At 52.3% G+C, this 21829-nt stretch overlaps 1 protein-coding gene across 6 annotated transcripts in view; it reads right to left on the bottom strand.

Annotated features, from left to right (window-relative positions):
• Window positions 1–20553, bottom strand: part of LRRFIP1 (LRR binding FLII interacting protein 1) — a 142653-nt gene extending 122100 nt beyond the window's left edge. For 2 of the 6 annotated variants that reach the window (XM_049712380.1, XM_049712381.1), the window contains exon 1: window positions 20370–20511. In XM_049712380.1, the coding sequence (XP_049568337.1) occupies window positions 20370–20459 (90 nt within the window). In that variant the 5' untranslated portion in view covers window positions 20460–20511. Of the gene's footprint in view, window positions 1–20369 lie in introns of all 6 variants that reach the window. The other 4 variants (XM_033424468.1, XM_049712374.1, XM_049712376.1 and 1 more) reach the window with 4 other exon arrangements.
• Between the last annotated feature and the right edge of the window lie 1276 nt (window positions 20554–21829).

The following is a 21829-nucleotide window of genomic DNA, read 5'->3' as shown; positions in this document are numbered from 1 at the left end:
TGTCAGACCTCAGCATCCCTCTTCCGGTCGCTCAGGGCAAAACCCCTGGGGTCTTCTTTTGGTGTCTCTTTTCCTCTCCAATCCCATGGCCAATCTGGGCTGCACAGGCATGTGGAATCCGACCACCTCTCACCACCCCCACTGCTCCTCTCTGGTTCAGCGACCATCACCTCTCACCCTGGGTCACTGCATCCAGCCTGGTCCCTGCTGCTGCCCTCACATCCTCCTGTCTGCTCCTCATGCAGGGCTAGACCTGCTCAGGCAGGTGATGGCCATGCATACAAGAGTCGGTCTGCAGGGTGTGCTCTGGGGTTCTGCGGCGCACAAACTGCACGGCCATCCACGGTGGTCCTGCACGTGGCGCCATGAAGAACCCTCTTAAGACACAGGCCAGAGCGGGCCGTCCTCCACCGGAGCTGTGCAACAGACACCCATCTCACGAGGAGAGAAAACTCAAGCCTCACAGCGTCCTGGAAGGCCCCACAGGAGGCAGCCCCCAGCTGTCTCTCTCCCTGGGTGCACTGTGCTCAGTGCCACAGCCTCCCCGCTCAGGCCTGCTCTCAACCTGTGGCCTTCGCACCTGCTGTTCTCTCTACCTGGGATAGCGCCTTGTCAGGGAGCCCCCCCCCACCGATAAGCCACCACAAGGGCAATCCCATTTCCCTCCTTACACCTCTCCTCCTGCTTTTCTGCAAAGCCCTTTCAACCCCTGACATTGTTGCAGAGCTGCCCGTTCAGAAGTTTATCTTTAGGGTTACAGAGGGTGGGGACTTTGCCTGAGCACTGCTGTGTCTCCAGCACAGTGGACGTGATCAGTAAAATCGGCCCAGTGGCCGGAGGGCCATTTGTGAGTGAGGTTGTTGAGATAAGCACCACATCTTCTCCTTCTGTGGCCCCAGCACACTGTACCTGTAGGGGCTAGTCAAGACTTGTTTGTCAGGTCAGAGAAGGAGTGAATACCTGAGGCAACAGGGACAAGAACAAAAAGACAACCCAGGGGTTCATACCAGCCCCATGGCTGTTCCACGGGGGGAGAAAGGAGACAGTGAACAGAGGAATAAATAAAATGAAAAGTAAAAAATGTCAAGCTCCTTTGCAGTCCGGTATCAACAGTGGCCTGAAAAATACCATCTTCCTTTTGAAAATAAAATCTAAAAATACATGGAGAATGCCCTCAGGTTGACCTATAATTGCATCTACCATCACCGTGCTCTCAGCTGAGTACAGATAATTAAATAGCGCTCATTCCGTGGGTGGGGAGAGACGGACCTGGTCCGGGGCCGGGCTGTCTACCACCAGCTCTGAGCTAAGTGGGGGTCCCCAGTGGGGGCCATGGATGCTCCCAGACTGTGGCCCTGCCTCTCCCCTCCAGCTCCTGCAGAAGCCACGGGCCCGGCAGCCACGCCACTGACCACGGAAGTAAGGCAACGGATGACAGCCTCCTCTCCGTTTTCAGCCCTGGCTGTTCTGAGAATCCCTTTGGGGCAGCCAGAGAGGCGGAACGGATGTATCTCACGGCAATGTGGTACCCAGAAGGGAGAAAGAGAAAAAAATCCTGAAAAGGTGTGAGTCTTTCAGGAATTTGAGAAAATGAGGGGAGAGGTAATAAACTGCTTGATTTCAGTGCTTCTCCCTTCCTTTCCATGGCAGCCTGCCATCGCTTCCTGCTTGGACGGGACCCTCTCCAGATAGTTCCTCCCTGGGTCTACACAGCTGGGGTGGTGATGGGGGCACAGGTGGCTTCTAGGAAAAATGGTTTCAGTTGCTCATCACCAGAAAGCATGAGAGGCGAAGAAAAGTTGGAGTCATGTGACTTGTCCAAGTTCACAAAGCAAATATCCCGAGAGGCGAGATTAAACTTCAGGTCTTCTGAACTGAAGGTGTCTTTTTTTTCTTTTTTTTTTCTTTTTTTCGGCTGAGCCTGGTGGCATTGGGATCCTAGCTCCCCGACCAGGGATAGAACCCAGGCCCCCTGCATTGGAAGCGCAGAGTCTTAACCACTGGACCGCCAGGGAAGTACCTGAAAGGTGTCTTTTATACCAGCCTGTGGTGGGCACTCTGGACACCATTGGTGAGCTGCCACAAGATTTCAGAAAAGGAAATCCCTCAAGTAGGGAAAGAGGAGAATTATGGCATCAGGAAAGAGCCGGCAGGTGCCAGGAAGATGTGCCGGACAGTCGTGGCCGCTCCCAGGCTCCTGCAATCTAAAAACACAAGTGCCACGTGGGACATGCAGGACGAGGTCAGGCTCAGGGCTTGCCTCCACCCACATTAAGTCGTTCAAACGTAACTTTAACACGGGAACAAAATGAGGGCGATGTTACAGTCCAAACAAAGAAAGCAAAACAAAGCAAAAGGACCGGTGTCCTCAGATACTGCCTCAGTTTGAGGTTGGGACGCTGCTGTAGCCAGGGGCAGCCCTCAGGACTTCAGAATATCAAGGAAAAGAGTAAGTTCTTCCCCCAGGTTCTGGAATATTCAACAAGCAGAGGTGGCTTCTACGTCAAGAAGAGTCTGAAAGGCAGTCTCGGCAGCAGCCCCGACCGCTCCTAACAATTCCTGTGAAGGCTGAGAAGAGGCAAAGGCCCATCCCATCTGAGCTGAGACGCAGCCCAGGGCCGGGCCCGGGGGGCCCTCCCGCTAACTAAACGCTGGCTCCCTGCGTGGTGCTCCCAGGCTCCGTCTTAAGGGACAGAACATGCTCAGAACCAGAGCCCCACGCAGCCCCTCCCCCAACTCAGCCACACCCCCTGGGGGCTGCCCCACCTAAGGGGAGGGGCCCTCTCCTGTCCCAGCAGCGCACCTGTGGGGCGGGTCTTCCTTCCTTTTCTGCTTTGCACAGAGGCCGTCCCATCAGCCGGGGGAGCCATTCAGCACACTCCCTGCCGCCTGTGCCTGAAACGTGTGCCATTTCAGGGCAGAGGTGTTAAGAGCCGGTGAACAAGTCGCTGCGGCCCCCGCCCACTGCTGTGATGACAGCAGAAGCCCTTGGGAAGGAAGCCACTATCGGGCAGTGTCCCTGCGAGGCCACAGTGAGCCCCTCAGACCTGTGATGGGCGTCTACCGTGGGCAGGAGGGAAACTTCTGTCGTGTCAGACCTCTCAGGCTTGGGGTGTTTGTTACCACATTGAAACCTAGCCTATCCTAGGTTTCAAATATTAACACTAAAGAAAAGAGAATTCAATGTGAAAAGTCAAACATGGAAAATACTAGTATACTGTAACTGGGTAGGTTTACAGTTAAGCTAATAACTGTTGAGAACCTTTATAAACTGAAGATTTCACCAAATGCATAAAGCAAAATGATGAGAAGTAAAGGAAAATCCACCAGATGGATAAGGCAAGTCATTTCCCCTTTGTACGACTGTCTCTTCACTTTTGATATGGGAATGATATTACCAACCTTAGTCTGCTCAGGCTGCTATAACAAAAAGCCACATAAACGACTTAAACAACAGTTTAAACAACAGTTCTGGAGGCTAGAAGTCCAAGATCAAGGTGCCAGCAAGCGAGGCTAATGGTGAGGGCTCTCCTCCTGGCTTGTGGACGGCAGCCCTCTCCTGTGTGCTCACGTGGCCTCTTCTTTGTGTGCACGTCGAGAGCGAGCTCTTCACACAAGGACACCAGCCCTATAGGATCAGGGGCTCACCTTTATGGCCTCATTTAATCGTAATTACTTCCTTTGAGGCCTCATCTCCAAATACAGCTATACTGGGGATTAGGGCTTCAACATATGAATTTGGGGCAGGGGTTGGGGTGGGGACGGACATTCAGTCTATACACGGCCTTATAGTGTCACCCTGAAGATTTAGGGAGTTAATCAAGGAGTATTAACCACTCAGTAAATGCTGCTACCACTCCCTCTGTTGTTGTTATTCTCATCTTACTACCAAGGGTGCCCTCAATGAGTAATCAATCTCAGGAAAAGAAAAAAAGGACCGTTATCACAGATGAAGAGCTAGGCCAGAGCTTAGGGAGAACTGCAATTCCGAACGTTCCCTGGAATCCGATGAACGCTGAGTTGTGCGGATTTCAATTTTCTAGGCAAAGGTTTATAATTCTCGGCAATTTAGACATTTCGTCTTTAATAGTCTGGTCTGCATTTTTTTCTCTGATTTTTCTCACATTCTATGGCTCATTGTTATTTAAGATAATTTCTAAAAGACAGGTACTGTATTTTCCCTTCTTTCCACTAGACTTTTCCCCTCAAGTCTTTGCTCACTTTAACAGTAGAAAAGCAGGGAGCAAAATTAGCAAAAAACATGTCCACTGAACCGCAGGTATTTAGGTTTAACTGCAAAATGAGCTTCAGCTGACTGAAGGTGATCGTTTTCCGCGTGTAGATTTCTTTACGATGTCACACGTTCAAGAGCACTTCTAAGCCAGACTTGCGCTTTTAAAAACTGAGATCTCGTCTCAAACTAGGCAATAAGTGACTCGACTATGAAAAGTGACAGTGAGTTAAGATGAAAAAAATCATTATTCTTTCTATTCGTGTAAGACCTCCATTCAGTAACGATCCACTCTTTAGACTCCCCCTACCCCCTCCAAAAAAGAAAGAACTATCTTCCCAAGCATATCTCATCCCCACTGGGGAGGCAGCAAGGCCTCTCCTGGCTGCACCACGAGAGAACTGGAAGATGGAGATGAAAACTGGGAAACGTTCCTTCTGGTGGAAGGTGGGAGAAGGGGGACCGGGTGGGGGGCAGGGAGGTGTCAGCATATCCAGGCCACAGCAGTGAGTGAGTAGAACACTCAAAGGGGCGGGAGACCCCGAGACCCTCCCCGCCGGCATCCCCACAGCGAGGAGAAGCAGAAAAGGCCATGGGGTCTGGCCGGGTAGAGGCCGGGTCAGGTGCCACAACACACAGGGCTTCCCAGCCCATACTCTCAAGTTCACTGGAGGCACCAAATAACTTGCTTTTTGCATTCACACTTAAAGAAGAATGACGCACCCACCGACGAGCTTCAGGGCGACCCAGGATATCTGCATAGCATCTGCTAATGACTGTGATGGTTTCAACCTGGGACCACACATTCTTTGATACCCCTCCTCCAGGACGTGGAACGGAAGTCCCCTCCCCTGAGATGGACTGGATTTAGGGCCTTGCTTCCTGAGGACAGAGCAGGGAAAGGGAAAACAGTAACTCTGCAGTGGAGGAACCTGGCAGACCCCACCTTAGGTCAGCAGTCAGGGTTGACGTCGTCAGGGATGTCACGCTGGTATCACGTGCCCCCGATGTGATATGAGCTCTGAATTCTTCCCCAAATCCACAACCTCAGTCTAATCAGGCAAATCCAAACTGAGGAACATTCTACTGAACGCATAGCTAACACTCTTCAAAAGTGCCTGGAAACCATCACAGATTGGAAGAGACAGAGGCAACACAATGACAAAATGCAGTGTGCGATCCTGGAATGGATCCTGGAACAGAAAGAAGACTTTAGGCAAAAAACTGGGAAATCTGTACAAAGTCTGTAGTTTAGTAAACAAAAAATCGCTTAGAACAGGTTATGCCTTCTCTTAATTGTCAGTCTAGCTAAGCTTTCTGGTTGACAAGGCACGTCTCCAACATTTAATCGTTTTAATTTCCATCTGTTTAATTTGCCCAGCCCGCCTCCGACATGTTACACCAGCATCACTCCCCTCCTAATGTTTTCAGTTCCTCCTGGTGTGTGCTAGGCTTTTTAGAACCACAGCACTTAGGTGAGGTTAAGGTCGGGCAAAGACAGCTATTTATTGCACCTGGCAGGGTATATGAATACACCTAAATTCCTCTAGTCCAAACCCTGCTCCCCAACAGGGAAACCGCACAGGAGAATGTTCTACGAACCTGCTCCAAGTTACTTCAGCCCCTGGTAGAGCGCCATCAACCTTAGCAGAGCTAAGGACACAATGAACGTCTTTTTAGGGAGTGCAAGCTTGGGGCTCTGGCAACGTGCAGTGGAACCTGATGGCCCACGTGCTGTCCAAAGGCCCACCGCCAGGATCGTTCAAAGATCATTGCCAAGTGCCGACATCACAAAACAAGTCAAAGGAGAAACATGGGGGGGAAAAGTCTAAAGCGGAGGAGTTGGAAGAGGGAACGATCGTAAGCATGATCAGGAAAGGATTGAAAGTTCTGCTTCATTTCTCCTTCCAACTCCTGGTACATGAACGGTGGCTAAGGTCACTGACCAAACCGGCCAAGGTGGAGGTGGGGGGAATCAGAACGGACACTGCATGAGTCAACACCTTGCCAGATTGGATCCTGCTAGCGACAGCTTTCTGGAAAATACTGACACCCAAGCGACCATCAAAGATATTTAATAATCTTGTTCTAGTTTCAAAAGAATCTGTATTTTCAAATGTTACTGTGAAGTAGGGCTAATTCCACCCACCCATCCATCCATCCATCCATCCATCCAACCATTCATCCATCCATCCATCCATTCAATCATTCATTCATTCATCCATCCATTCATTTGTTCACTCACTCACTCACCACCAGGAGAAAATTGCATTTCACTGGTTTCCGTTTCCCACAATGCTGTCCACCACACGAAAAGTATCGCACGTGCCAAGAGGAGCTAACACAGACCCGGCCTTGGTGGCAGAGTTCAGTGTGGTTTCTGGGTGGTGCTGGCCTCTCTCTGATGAATTCTGATGAAGTTACCAATATGACGACAGAACAACGCTACCTCCTGACCTATTCTGGTAACTGATGAGGTCGTCACGACTTGGAATGAGTTACCAATGAAACCCACTCCATATAATTAAGGTAGTTTAAACTATTGATACTTAGAAGAAAAATACCACATTCAAAGGCTTTCATCTTAATAAGAAGATAGGAGTCACCAGCAAACCGCAGAGAAATTCCCATTTATGCTTTGACTCACATTCATTCACCAGGTGGTCCCTGAGGGCCTCCCGTGTGCCAGGGGCAGGGTTCACTAGCAACTGGACCAGGCACGGCCCCCAGAGAGCACGCAGTCTGCCTGGGAGGGGAGAGCCGAGTAAAGGACATAGCAACCCAGCCGACACGTGAGACGGGAGGAGCTGGGGACACTGGAGGGATGCACGTCTCAGGCCCGGGGTGGGAGACAGGTGGGCCTGGGTCTTCCCAGAGGAAGTGACCTCTGTGGGGAGGGAGGCCCAGACCTCAGCTGCTGATGGGCATACTCTCGTGAGTGCTCCCAACCACCACTGTCCTCATCCTACAGCTGAGGAACTGAAGCTTCAAGACAGCGAAGGACCCACGTCCCAGATCCAGCTGGCGGCAGAGCTGGGCCTTTATACGTCTCTGGAAGAAATGAATCAACCACCACAGAACGCGGCCAGGGCCCGAGACAGGGAGCACGATGCCCATGAAATCCTCTGACGGGTCAGGTGTATCTTCAACCGACAGAATTCAAAATTTAAAAAGTTGAATACAGAACAGTATAAACAGAATTCATTATAATTGGACAATATATGATGTATATTATATGCTGTGCTTTTCACCTGTTACATTGTTCTAGATTAAATCGTATTTAAAAAGCAGGCTAGTATAGAGCACAACTGCAAGGCAACTCCCCACTCTGTCCTGTACTCAGGGTAATTTATTGTCTGCCCCATGCTGTTTAGGGAAAGTTGGAAAAGATGTTTAGGAAAGAAAAAACAGATTAAAACTGTGACACTATTCACAAACAAAAGTCTAAGTAAAAAAGATGGATTAAACTCAAAAAAAGATGGATTAATCCTAAAGCTGAATTTTCAAAGAATGAGAGGGATGCTGTATGTGTACATTTTCCTTTGCAAACTGTACATAAAAACAGAAGCAGGAGGCTTCCCTGGTGGCTCAGTGGTTAAGAATATGCCTGCCACTGCAGGGGACACAGGTTCGAGCCCTGGTCCAGGAAGATCCCACATGCCGCGGAGCAACTAAGCCCGTGCGCCACAACTACTGAGCCTGCGAGCCACAACTACTGAGCCTGCGTGCCACAACTACTGAGCCCGTGCGCCTAGAGCCCATGCTCCCAACAAGAGAAGCTACCGCAGTGAGAAGCCTGCGGACCACAATGAAGTAGCCCCCGCTTGCCGCAACCAGAGAAAAGCCCGCGTGCAGCAACGAAGACCTAACACGGTCTAAAATAAAATAAATAAAATAATAAATAAATAAATAAATAACGAACAGAAGCGGGAGGTCTAAACGTGGGAGGGGAATATGATGGAACACAGAACATCAGCGTGGCTAACAGTCTCTTCCTGTCTCATCCCTGCAGCCTCAGCGGTGACTCACAGGCCTTTGGGCCAAGGGAATCCAGAGGGAACAGAGCCCCGGGATGGGCGAGGGCGTGGGGGGGGGGAGGGGGAGGGGGGAGCCACTGGGACGGCTGATTTTTCCAGTTCTTTCCCTGGGAACAGGAAGAACGGGGCGATGGAGGCTGCACAGAGCTCTCTAAAGAAAGGAAAGAGCTCTCTAAAGCCGCAAGGAAAGGCAGGTGTCCTGCTGCATGTGGGCAACAAGGACCCTGGCGCGCAGTGGGGTCCTCGCAGGGCCCAGGTCTGGTCATCTATTTTAACAAGTTCAGCTATGAATGACAAAAGCAACATGCCCCTTAGGAGACACGGGCACAGTTTTAACCCTATGGAATTGTGCTGGTCACTGGTCTTCGTGTTGCTTGACACCCAGCCCCCTTGTGATCTGGGGGGCCTCTCCAGGGGGTCTGGAGTTTTAATGGGCCGCCAGCGCGCTCCCAGCGGTGAGGCTGAAATGGGGTCCTCCCTGTCGCTCCACCTGCAGCGCACCTGGGATTCTGCATGAGCAGGTGATGCAGGCGGGCGCGCTAGGGTCATGCCCGGCCTCAGAGACCTCCTGGTTCTTAAAGAACAAGGTGGCAGCTTGGACCCCCTCCCTCGGCTGTGGGGGGCTGCCCTGTCCCTGCCCTTTTGGGCACGTCACGTCCACCAGAAGCATCATCCCAGGCCTGGCCACTTACTGGCCTGACGTTCCTTCTCCCAGGCTGTGGGTGTCCCTATGGAAATGCCACCCTCAGGGTTACAGGATGGCGGGGTCACAGGCGGATGTGCTTAGCTGAGTCCAGGCGGCGCCCGGCAGCGTCTCTCCTTCCTCGGTGGCCTCTTGCTGAGTCCCCAGCATGAAGCTGACAGGCACCAGGCAGAGCCCGTGGGCTGCGGGGACTGGACCCTAGCTGGCTCGAAAGGTCAAGCCTGTGGCCCCCCGACCTCTGGGCAGAGCTGGCTCTCGGAAGTGCTCACGGGAGGGCCACGTGAACGATGCCACCATGGCCCTGTTATCCCTGGAGCACGCCTGAGCCGTCGGCCTGGGGCCTTTCCTGGAGAGGAAGACAACACAGAACTGACACAGCCTGGTGGCCTGCATCATCGCTCTGCGGTCCCAGCGGAATCGGGCCTGACGCTGGCCTGGCTGGCCTCGAGCACACCCATGATCGGGGGGAAACGGGTGTCTGCGACGGGCAGAAGGGAGCCACGAGGGCCCATAGGATGTCACGCAAAGCACCCCCTCTCACCAGCTCCCACCTTCATGTCAACCCATCTTCCGTAGGCCTGCCATTCAGGGTCCATTCCATCCCCCCCTTTTTAGCCTCTCCCCACGCTGCTCCCACGCCACCGTCAACTCAAGTGCCCTCTGGCACACAGCAAGGTGTAATCAAATTCGCAGCTGAAGTCCCAGCTTCTGAGTCTGCACAGCTTTTCCTAAAACAGCTCCACCACAGCCTTCCAGAGTACGCAGACCCTTCCTACTAATTTCCGGGAGGGGTATGTGGGGAAGCTCCAGGGAGAATGTCGTTTGGTCACAGCTGGTGCTTTTTGCCCTCCTGGGGAGCAGCACTGACAGGAGTTGAGAGCAAAGGATCCAGTTTCTGGAGATGAGGCGTGCAGTTCAGAGCTAAGGTGCAAACCCAGTGGAGATGCGGAACGTACAACAAGGGTCCTCCATGGGGCCATTTTGCCCCCTGGGATGCTGTCAATACCCCACTACGTACAGACACCTCCCAGCATCCGGTCCAATGTCAGTAATCCCGAGGCTGAGAAACCCCGACTTAAAAGTAAGAGGAAAAACCTAAGAAACTGGAATGAAGATTTGGAAGGCTGCATGGCCACCACCTTATCCCAGCTCATGTGGCCATTTCAATCTGGAGCTGGCCCCAGGCATGGGTGAAAAATAGTACCTACTGAGAGGTCAGATAAGCCCAGAAATAAACGGTGCAGGACACGGCCTCGGTGAAATGGCCCGTTATCTCCAGGAAGGTAACCAGAGGCGCGGCAGCAAGGCTTGGCTGCCTGACCATGAAGAAGCTCGAAAAATCTGATGGCATCTTACTACTGGTTCCTCAGTTCAAGGCCAAGAAGCACAACTACTGTTGAAAACAGAGGGTCCTTTCCATCTAAAGGCCAAAGAATTGTAATAAGCTCTAAACTATAAGAAAGTCCACAGCCGTCTGACACTAAAGAATACTTATCTACTGAGTGTATTGAAAGCAGCAGCCGTTAGTGCTTTTTCTGAGTTCACGGAACCAGTCCCAAGGGCCGCCTGTATCCTCCTGACACAAAGGAGATTGTCTCTCCTGTATTTTTCTCACAACTTTTGTACAGACTGCTCTCTTTTCTCTCCCCTTGACCCCCGCCTCTCACTCCAGCCCTCAACTTATGAGGGAGGGATTCACCCCTGCCTCTGCATCAGTAGTTCCTGAGGCACGCCCTGGCCAGTCCAGCAGGACTGCTGTCCCCTGGTAGAGATGAAGGGAGAAAATAACTACCGTTGGGTTAGCACCTACCAGGTACCCGGGAGATGCTCTGCATTTCCCGGCACGGCTCATTACTACAACCACCGGATAATGTTTTCCCTCTGTCACAGACAAAGGAAAGGAGGCTGGGATACGCTAACTTGCCTACAGACACACGACTTCAGAAGGCTGACTGTGCTTCTCCCACTGCCCCGAACCTTCTCCCCACGCCGGACTGACTTCCGGCCTGTGGGACGCCAGCCCTGTCCACCTGCACTCCCATTTCACTCCTCTCCTATCATGAGACTCAATACCTTCTGCACTATAGAGCACACCTCTATGACAGCAAATTTCAACAAAGAATAAGTCATTGCTCTAGAGCTGTGCTGTCCAATATGGCAGCCACCAACCATAGGTGGCTATTTAACTTGAAAGGAATTAAAATTAAGTACAACTTAAAATGCCCTTTGTCAGCTGCACTAGCCACATTTCACGTGCTCAATTACTACACAGGGCTAGTGGCTGCCGTGACACACAGCACAGAGACGGAACGTCTCCATCGACACAGAAAGCCCTACTGGCCATCACTGCTCTGCAGGATTTCAAAGTATATCTGGGTGATTTCCAGCAATATCTAAGTCCAGCAATATCACTCCCTAAGGGTGGAGTCATATTAGTTGCAATATCTAAGTCCAGCAATATCACTCCCTAAGTCCAGCATATCTTCCAGCAATATCACTCCCTAAGGGTAGAGTCATATTAGTTGTTCAATCAACATGGAAATGCCATCTCTCCGAGTGTCAACTTGGAAAATTCCACATCTTCCCATGTGCCTAAGGGACATCACAAAAGAAGGTGAAAAGTAAAAAGCAATCCAGAGTAAGGGTGGAAAAGCTGATAAACTTATGTGCGGGAGGTTGAAAGCATAATGAGCAACTTTAGATCTCCTGGGTTCTTTCTGCTGAAATATTATCACGACCACTGTGTGATTTTTCACTCACTCCCCGAAGCCAAGAAGTGGGTGGAAACACTGCAATATAATACGCCAGCGGAGGTTCTGGACGGTTCTGGCGCTTCCATACTTGCTGATCCAGGGGTTTACCCATTGCCAAGACCATATCACATTCTGCCTACCTAAACTCTCCAGGTATTTTGTATTTGTTTTATGGAAAGTATATCTCACATCGTAGAGAATTTTCCGAACAAATAAATGAATGATGCCTGAAGCTCTGAAAATCTTATTTTTTCATAACTTTCTTTGTTTGCTCCCCTAATTTGACATGGATTCCACTCTCAGGAAAAGCACTGTGATGACTAGTTCTCTTGTTTGCGCTGTATGGACATTACATCCTCCTTGGTACATCTCAGATTATTTTTCAACTTTCTTCTCAAACCCTTCTACCCCCTTAATCAAAACCCAAACTCCATCTGTAGGTACCAAATTAGAGAGGTTTGCCTTGTTAGCATTAAGCAGCATTTCCTCCCAGCACTGACCCTGGCCTTGAAGGCACTGGCCTTGAAGACAAGGGGGCTCGGATTCAAGTCCAGGCTGTGTGCCAGTGTCCTGAGGGACGACTTAACGTCTGGTGCCAACACTTCAGCCACCCCACTGCACCCCAGGTGGTGTCCTGGTCACATCTTCTGGCATCTCCCCTCCTGGCCTTTGCTCAAATCGTTCTCACAGTTTTTTAGTGCCTCATTCTCACATCTGAATGGATCCAAGGATCACCACCCATCTGGGAAAGGCTCCAAGATGAAAGACAGAGGCCATAGCACACAAAGGGCAAAAAGAAACAGACCATAATGTAGGGAACAAAAGAAATTTTCAGGAAAACCCAGAAAACCAAAAATGAATATTCCTCAGAAGGATAAGAAAAGGTACTGCATCAGTGAATCAAAAAGGATGCTATAAAAATGGAACAAAGACCCAAAACAAACAAACAAACAAAAATCTTAGAAATTAAATATAGAACAGGTAAGTTTAGTAGAAGGAGTGGAAGATAAAGTTGAGTTATCACCCATAAAGTATCACCAAAAGACAAAAAGCTAGAAAATGAGGGGGAAAGGGAAGTTATTTCCAACAACAGGAGTTCCTTTAAAAGAGAACAGAGAAAATGGTGGGAAGGGGACAATTTTCAGAAAATTTTCCAGAATTTTAGGATACAGATTTCCAGACTGAATGAACCCAGTAAATGCTTAATAAATAGAAAAATAGGACCTAGAATACTGAGGATCAAGAGAAGACCCTAAAAGCTTATAGATATTATACAAGATACTGAAAATATATAAGGCATCAAATTCTCAAAGCAATCCTGAAAGCTAGAATCAAATGGAAAAAAGTCTTCAAAACTGCAGTAGAAAATAGTCTGTTAATTATATTTTTGATATTTATTATTTTATTTTATCAAATAGGTAACACAGTCGCATGGTTCAAATATCAAAAGCGTATGAAAAGTTACACTTAACAAATCTGCTTCCACTTACATCTCCACGTTTCTTTTACTATACTTTCTGCCAGTGTTTCTTTCTGTAAATGCAGGCAAGTTACAGCTTTTCTCACGTAAGGGACAGCATGCTATCTACACTTTCTGTACATTGCTTTTTTTTAGTTAACAGTACATGCTGGAAATCATTTCAAAGAATACATAGAAATCTCTGTCATTCTTTGGAAAATTATTTTTAACCTAGAACTCTACGCTCAGACAAACTATCAAGTATTAAGGTAGAATAAAGACATTTTCAGACATGCAAGCACTTAGAAAAGGCGTTCTCTCTCAGAAAGCTACTGAAGGATGTGCTCCAGCAAAATGAGTTAGTATCGATCCAGCAACAACAACAACAACAAAGAAGTGGCAAAAGGAGTTCTCAGCATGGCGGCAAAGGGAACGGCAGCTGAAGCAAATCCTAAGAGCACTCAGAGCAGACTGGGTCTAGAGGACAGAGCCCTCCAGGGGGTAGATTTCCAGGAGGGAATAAAATGGAACTGATAGATTTGTTTAATCACATAGAAAATAATATTGTGAGGGGGTCCTATTGAAAACTTTGTGAGGAATTAGGTATGATAGATATGCAGAGAGATGAGCAGTTGGGAAAAAAAAAAAAAGAGAGAAAGAATTAACCCCAGAAAAAGCAGAAAGTTGTACAAGGAAAAAGGTTATAGTATACTACTTGGCTCTGCAGTTAACACTATCATGTTACATCATCTTCACCACTAGTGTTTACTGAGCATGTGCCAGTCACCATTCTGAGGTCTTTTCATGAAATACCTCATATACCCGTATAACCACCTTGTGAGAAGTATGCTGTTAAAATATTCCCATCTTACATATGAGGGAACGGCAGCACAGAGTGGTTAAGTAACTTGCTCTAGGTCATGGAATAAGTGGAAGGACCAGGAACTGAACCCAGGAAACCTGACCCTAGGACCCATACTCTTAACCAGCCTATTGTTCTGCCAGTGCCCATTCATCTCACCTAAAAGTACAATGTAATATGGTGTGAAGATAAGGAGAGAGAAAGGCGGGGAGAGGACCTGAGCTAGACCTACAGATCCCAAGTCCTCATCCTCAAACCAGGGGGCCAGCAGGTAGTACCTAACATTGAAAAATCAATAACTAGTGCATATGCACATTATTTACAAACACGGAGCTACTCACCAGATCATGTAGGGTCTTGTAAGGCCATTAGGAGCTTGGCTTGTACTGAGGGATATGAAAAGCCATTATGACACGATCTGACATATTTTAAAAGGACCACCAGCTGCTGTGTGGAGAACGGCCTGGAGTATGGGACCAGGGTGAAAACATATATTACTTTAATTCAATAAAAATTAAGTTTTAAAGATGAAAGAATGAAAAAAAGAAGAGGAGAGACACAGTGAGGCAGAGAAGAATATGGGACTCTCCCACGAAATGTTATGCCTGATGGCTCAGAGGTCAGCTGGGGATGACAGTCCCCAAGATGGGAAGCAAGTCAGCTCGACTTCAGGGCACCACCTGGAATAGGGCCTTGGCTGGAGCCAAGACACTGATCCCAGGAAACAGCCTGGATGACGAACTGGCACCTCTTAGTTAGCAGATGACCTTAGCATCTAGGACCCTTTTTCTCTATGTCAAATAGAGATACTCTAAACTCTTCTGATGGGATATCATATAGTTACGGGGGTGAAGTTTCTGGGAGTACCTGGCACACCTTAGGCCTTAAAAGCAACCTCAGGGACTTCCCTGGTGGTCCAGTGGCTAAGACTCCGTGCTCCCAATGCAGGGGGCCTGGGTTCGATCCCTGGTCAGGGAACTAGATCCCACACGCTGCAACTAAGAGTTCGCATGCCGCAACTAAGACCCGGCACAGCCAAATAAATACATAAATAAAAATATTAAAAAAAAAAAAAAAAAGCAACCTCAGTCCCCATCTCTCCCCTTTCCCCTCCTGAACCCTGACAAGGCTCACAGGTTAACTGGCTCAACTAGAATCAAGGCCTTCTGATATCCATTCTACCAAGCAGACCCTTCAGGTCCTCCACATGCATTCACAGTCCTGACTGCTGAACCCATGAGTCACTGAAGATTCACCCAGAAAAGGGAGAGGGAGAGAGCTGGCCCTGTGACAGAAATAGCTGTGGGGGGGGGGGGCCCACAAGCCATCGGGGGCCAGGGGGCTGTCCACCCCTGAGTTTCCAATTCCAACTCCATCCAGAATCATCTTGTCGGGAATCACGGCAACAGCTCAAGGTCACAGGCATGGTGCTCGCCATTCCCCTGACAGCTCAGACTGTGATAAAAGTCCGCCTGGAACGCTGGTCCTGTCACATTCCTAACGCTTGTTATTGATCCGCCAAGATGTGTGTGGCTGTCTTAGGAAGATCAACTATGCAAGGGCCTGGTAGTTGTGTTAGAGTCTGGGGCAGGGCGGTGTGTGCAGTGCCAGGCGCTGAACGCCCCTCACATGTTCCCAACCTGGAAGGTGGGGCCCTGACACCACCCCCAGTCCCAAACCACTGGCCACGCCGGATTTCACCCTCCAGTCAGTGTCTGACAGGTTTGCATCCACCAGCCAGCCTCAGAAAAGCAAATTCACTGGAAAAAAAGGTATGAAGGTGATGGTTCACATGAAGTGGGACTGGCTGCAGCAGCAAGCCTGTGTTGTAAATGCCGGTGTGATCGCAACGGAGGTCAGGGACTGCACCAGGGTACCTGCAGCGTGCGTCACACCAGCTGGGCTCCCTCCAGACTGCATGACCCCAGAGGGGCCAGACCTGCTGAGAGCCGGACGAAGGTGAAGTGGAGGCCCAAACTGAACCAGATTTCCAGGCCACTCTGCAAAAGGGCTTGTGCACCCAACCCCCAGACTGGCCCTCGAATGGCCTTGAGGCTTGAGGAGAAAAGGAGTCAGGGTCCCTCAAGACAGGGTGACCTGTGGGCACTATTTGGGAAGGACGGGAGGTGGGGGGACCGCAGGTGAAAGGGGGCTTTAGGATTAGAATGTCCTTTATTCATGGGACCACACAGAATGAGACATGGAGACTGTCCTAAGTTGGGGTGCCCAGAAGCAGAGCCTGAGGCAGGGATTTGGATGTGAGTGATCTACCAGGGAGCACGGCCAGCAGCGGGGTGTGAGGGGGCAGATGGGGCAGGGAAGGAGGTGGACTCAGTCTGCCCTGGGGCCCTCCCACGGGGAGCCCTGGAGTGTGAACTGCACCACAGAGTTGGTTCCACTGGGAGGCAAGTGGGCTGGGGGTGGAGCTTTTTGTGTCCTCACATCCCGGGCTCAGTCGCTGTGGGCCACCCCTGGGGTGGGAGGTCTTACACCCCCCCCCACAAAGTGACCCCACCCAGTGGCCATGGGCACTTCTCTAGTGAACTGGGGCCACGAGCCCAGAACAGCCACACTCACAGGCCAGGGGTCGGCACCCTCCAACAGGGGGGATCTGGGAGGTGCACCAGCGCCCCCGGGGCAATCATGGGCCCAGAGGGCAGCGTCCCAGTGGGACCACCTAGGAGAGGAGGCCACGGGAAACAGTCATGGGGGAGGTCTCCGTGCTGTGAGCGAGGAAGGGAAACCGACCGGCGTTCACGGCCGCAGGGAGGATGCCGGGCTCGCTGCGAGGACCGTCTAATGCCGCCTGCACAGCTTGCACAGCCGCCTTCCTCTGTACTGGAAAGGCCTCCTCCGCTGGAGAGGAACACTTTGAATTGCCTCGGGCACTGTGAGAGCAAAAGATCATTTCACGCAGCACAGAGCGCTGAATGAGAGGTTTGGGATGCTACCAAAAATCATCAGCAGAATGTTCAAGGCGGTGGGAGAGAAAAACATATCTGCTTGCAAGACACCTCTCCCTGGGATGTGAGAAACGCTGCTCGAGCTTCTCAAAGTGCTTACTGGACCCTCCTCCTGAAAACATCTTGCCTGAATCCCGCCTCAGTCAAGACCGTGAGAAACAAGCTACTCGTGCTAACGCAGCTGCAGCGTTTGAAAGTTGCAACTCCATTTACTACAAACTTGCCGGGAGTGAAACCATAAACTAACTGCAGAAATATAAATGCAGCGCTTCCACTGGGTTCCTGTTTCCAGCTCCTGCCCAGAGAGTCCAAAGCCCTCAGCAGGGAAGCCAGCTCTCCAGCAGGGCCCTGCCTCGGCCGCTCCGGGCTCCCCGTCCCAGACTCCATCACCTCCGCCTGGAACTCTCCACTTATCCTCTGAGTGCACATTCCTGGGGGCCTGACCCGAGTCCACCCCACCCCCTGCCACTTTCTTAAGGCCTCCTGGGTTTGTCCAGGCCCCCCCCCCACCCCTCCCCAAGCGCTTCGGGGGAAGCCAACTCCCCCCATTTCCAGGATGGGCCTGACTGATCACAGGGTAAACCCCCTCTGCCCCACTGCCACGCCGCTGAGTCCACCGTCCTGGTCACAGAGCTTGGCTCAGGGGCGGCCTGGGAGATGCTTCTAGCTCTCAGGACGGAGCCACCGGAAGAGACGGGGTGTGCGCTCAGGAGCGGCAGCCTGGGAACGCGGCAGCCAGTCTGCCGAAAGCAAAGCGGCCTGAGGATGAGGCCACCCGCAGAGGACGGCCCGGGAGAGCCAGCTGCACAGAGGCCATGGAGAAAAGGGGCCACCGCACCGGTGAGGCTACCCGGGAATCCGTCCTCCAGCCAAATCATGTCCCCTTGTGGAGGCCAGTCCAGGTCAGGGTTTCTGTCACTGCAAGACTAACTCAAAATGCCACTTCCCCCGGGGGGCCTCCTCTGATTGCCTGTCTTAGTCCCGTCAATAAATTTTAACTCTCTCATTTCGAAACCTTCAGGGAACGATATCCTTTAAATCTCAGATTCCTGTCTTCTATTTTTGTTACTGATCTATGTCAGGCCCCAACTCCTGGAGGGCGATGCTCTTCAGGTCCATCCCTGAATCCCAGTCTCCCTAGGACAGGGCTCTGGAGAGCATGTATCTGCTGAATCAACGAGCAAACACGAAAGCACGGAACTTAAGACGATTTTGTTAATTTTTATAAGAACTCTCGAGAACTTCATGCTGAGTAGATATTTGCCATTTGAATAGTGACTCTAAGTTTCACAGCTGGGAAATAGAATCCAATCTGTAGTAAAACATAAAGTGTTGCACCAGCTCCTTCCAACACCACAGATACGTGCCATTCAGCACTTGGAACAACCACATCTATGGTTGGTCTTATTGGGAGGATGTGTGTGTGAATAGCCCTCGCATTTAGCTAGTCAGTCGCTTTATGTCTGCTACTCACTTCCTTTAATCCTGACAGCCCCGGGGATTTCTTCTTCCCCATTTTCGAGGTGAGAAAATGGAGGCTGGGAGGGGCTGGGTAGGATCGCACAGCTCGCGAGGAGCTCTGCACGGTTTCGAGCCCAGGTCTGATGCTCACGTCTGAATTTGTCACTGCCAACTGCGTCCCCTGGCTGGGAGGCAGGACCGCGGGTTCCCAGTTACTCAGGACCTCAAGGCCGTCCACCCAGGAGCAGCCCCCGGCCTTCCTTTTCCGTCTGTCTTTATACAATCCAGCAGATATGAGGTGGACTTAGGGAACCCTCCTTCTCCTTCCTTTGACCGTAACCACTGCCAGAAAGACAAGGCTCACGGATCGTGTCACCTCAGGCCTCCCAGAGAACACCTGTTTGGTTTTATGTTTAAATACGTACTTAAAGGACCGTCTTCACAGGGGGTGGGGATCATGTTCAAGCTACTACATTTAGCAAATGTCTATATTTAGCCAGACATACTGTAAGTGCCTTTTTGTACCTCTTTTGTTTTTCAGGCAATGCAACGGAGACTTAGGAGCACCTACTATGTGCCTGGCTCTGTGCTGAGCTCTGGGGATACGAAAGGAAGACATTGCCTGCCGGGTGGCCACGTTCTACGGGGGTCGGACCAGTGAACAAATAATGCTGAGGCCACGTGACTACCACAGCAGGCGTAGGGAGTGAGAGCTAGTGGAACCCGAGTGGAGGCAGGGAGACTTCTGCCCCGGGGCGATGTAGGAGGTCTCACAGAGGAACACAAATCTACCGTGGGCTTTAAGGGTTGAATAGGAGTTTTCCTGGAAAGCCTTTCTCTTCGCATAGGGAGAAAAACAAAAGTGTTCATTCATTCAGGAGTCAACAAATACTGATTGACAGCCATGTGTCCATAAAAGCAACATCACCTAAGAACTGGTTACAGAGTAGACCTCCATAAATAGCTGACTGAGGCAACCAGACGCCTCGGCCTAAAGCGCCTGGAAGTTTTTCCAGGTGATAATAATGACAGGCAGACAAACTCCATCACATTCCAGCACCTGGAGGAGAGGGTATCAGGAAGGCGGCACCGCCTCTGCACGTACATTCTCTATAGTTAGCACACTGGGTGCACAGTTCAAAAGGTACAGAAGGGTATACGGTAAAAAGCAAGTTTGTCCACTGTCGGCCCAAGGAAGCACGCCCCTTCCCAGGGAGGCTGCTGCCACCAATCTGCTGGGCATCTTTGCCAACGTCACCGTTTGTTTAACCTGAAGGCCGAATCCTTGTGGGAGAAAAAGGCACTTGTACAGCTACGCGGGCGGTGCACCTTTTGTTCGCCACACTTCAAGTTCATCAGCGACCATTATAATAAACTCTGCCCGGGGAAACTTTGAGGGGAACCTCTCGGCGTGCCTGAACCCGTCTGCACGCGCGGTCCAGAAACAAGATTCACGGGGACCCCGGTTCGCGCCCAAGCTGCGCCTTGTGTGTCAATCGAGTCGGCAACTGGTTATCGACAGGAGCGGGTCATTTCGCCAGGGCCATGTGGCCTGCGGGGACTGTCCTCGGGCCTCCAGGGTCGGGCCGACATCACCCTCACCATGCGGCGCAACACAGCGGGGCGCTCGCTCGCCCCCCACCCGGCCGGCCCGGGGCCACCTTGCGCGTGGCGGGGGGGGGGCGGGCGGCGGCCAAAGGGAGTTGGCGACATGGGGGGAGGGGTCGGTGCCTCCGGCCTGTCCCCGCGGCGGAGGACCGGCGCCCGGCCCACCGAGGTCCCGGCCTGGCCCGCGCCCCGTCCGCGGCGCCGGCGGACCGACGGACAGCGGACGGACGGATGCCTGACAGCTACGGCGGCGCCCCCAGCGCCCGCGCCCCGGCCCGGCCCCGCCGCTCACCTCGCGCGCAATCTGGTTCAGCGCGTCGTCCTCCGCCGTCAGCCGCTCGCGGTTGGGGAGCCGCTTGCGCCCCGAGCCCTGGGTGCCCATGTCTGCCGGCCGCCTCGCCCGCTGCGCTGCGGGACCGTGGCTCCCGCCGCCCACGCCCCTCTCGGTCCGGCCGGGCCCCGCTCCGCCCCTCCCTCCGCCGCGGCGTCATGGCGTCAGCGGGCGCGGGCCGGGGACGCGGGGACGCGGGGACGCGGGGGACAGGGGCTGGGGGCGCCGGTGGGAGGAGCACGGGAGCTCGGGCTCCGGGGACAGCAAGGACGCGGGGACGCGCCGAAGAGGGGACCGGGGAGCCGGGTGCCGGGGACGCGGGCGCTGGGGGCTGGGGGCGCGGGGACGCCGGGGGACCGTGAGCATGCAGATGGCGGGAGGTTTGGGATGGCTGGGGGTCGGGGGCGCGGGGACGCGTGGGGCAAGGACAACTGGGAGTGTCGGTGGAAACTGGGGCTGGGGGCGCGAGGTCACGCCGGAGCGGCGGGACACGGGGACCAGGACGCCGGCGACCCGCGGGGACAGCAAGGGCTGGGGATGCGAGTGGGGAGTGGGGACGGGGGTGCGGGGATGCTGGGGGACAGTGAGCGTGGAAGCGGCAGCAGACTTGGGATGGCTGGGGGTCGGCGGCGCGTGGGCTTAGGGGACGGGGTGATGAAGGCTTGGGGTGCCGGTGGGGATAGGGGGCAAGGGCCACGGAGGGTTCGGAGGCGCGAGGGCGGGAGCCTGGAGCTCGAGATGGCTGGAGGGGTCTGGGCCGGCGGGGCGGGGGACACTGGAGGGTGGACCCCCCTGGTAATCGTGGGCTGACCTCACCAGGGCAGCGGTCACTTCATCAGGGGCGCTGGAGGGCTCTCAGGGAGGGACTGGGCTGCAGAGAGGGGTTTGCACCCAGGGGTGGGTGCAGGGATGTGGTTCAAACCTGCGCCCCAGGTGAAGTGGGGTCTGGCCTCACAGATGGGTGAAAGCTGGGTTCTAGGGTCAGGCTCAGGGGAGGTCAGATCCCGCTCTGTGGGATCTCGCCAGCCCCCTGAGCCTTACAGCACGTTCAGAACCCCCGTGTTGGTGTGGGCGTTTCCTTCTTCACCGGCGTGTTTTCTGGGACCTGCCACTTCCCTCCTGTGTCCCCAGCTTCTAGGAAAAGGTCTGAACCGTCAGCTGCTCTCAAGAAGTAGATACTGAAAAGGGAATGACTACTTGAGCTTTACCTTCCACTCTCTAAAGGTGGATTTAAAATTGAACAGGAGGATCAGATGAGGTTTACAAAGCCATTACCTTCTTTTCCAGGGTAAGGACCCGAGTAACTGTTAGCTGTCGGTACTGAATTAAGGAAGAAGACATGTGCTGGCGGAAGCACAGTAACCAAAAGTTCCTGGTGTATTTGGGGTACGGGGAGATCTTTAATGCGGCTGGGGAAGAAT

The sequence above is a fragment of the Orcinus orca genome, chromosome 7, assembly GCF_937001465.1.
Source record: "Orcinus orca chromosome 7, mOrcOrc1.1, whole genome shotgun sequence".
Taxonomy (NCBI): Eukaryota; Metazoa; Chordata; class Mammalia; order Artiodactyla; family Delphinidae; genus Orcinus; species Orcinus orca.
Note: the sequence above shows the minus strand (reverse complement) of the source record. Positions and strands in the feature narration are given on the sequence as shown.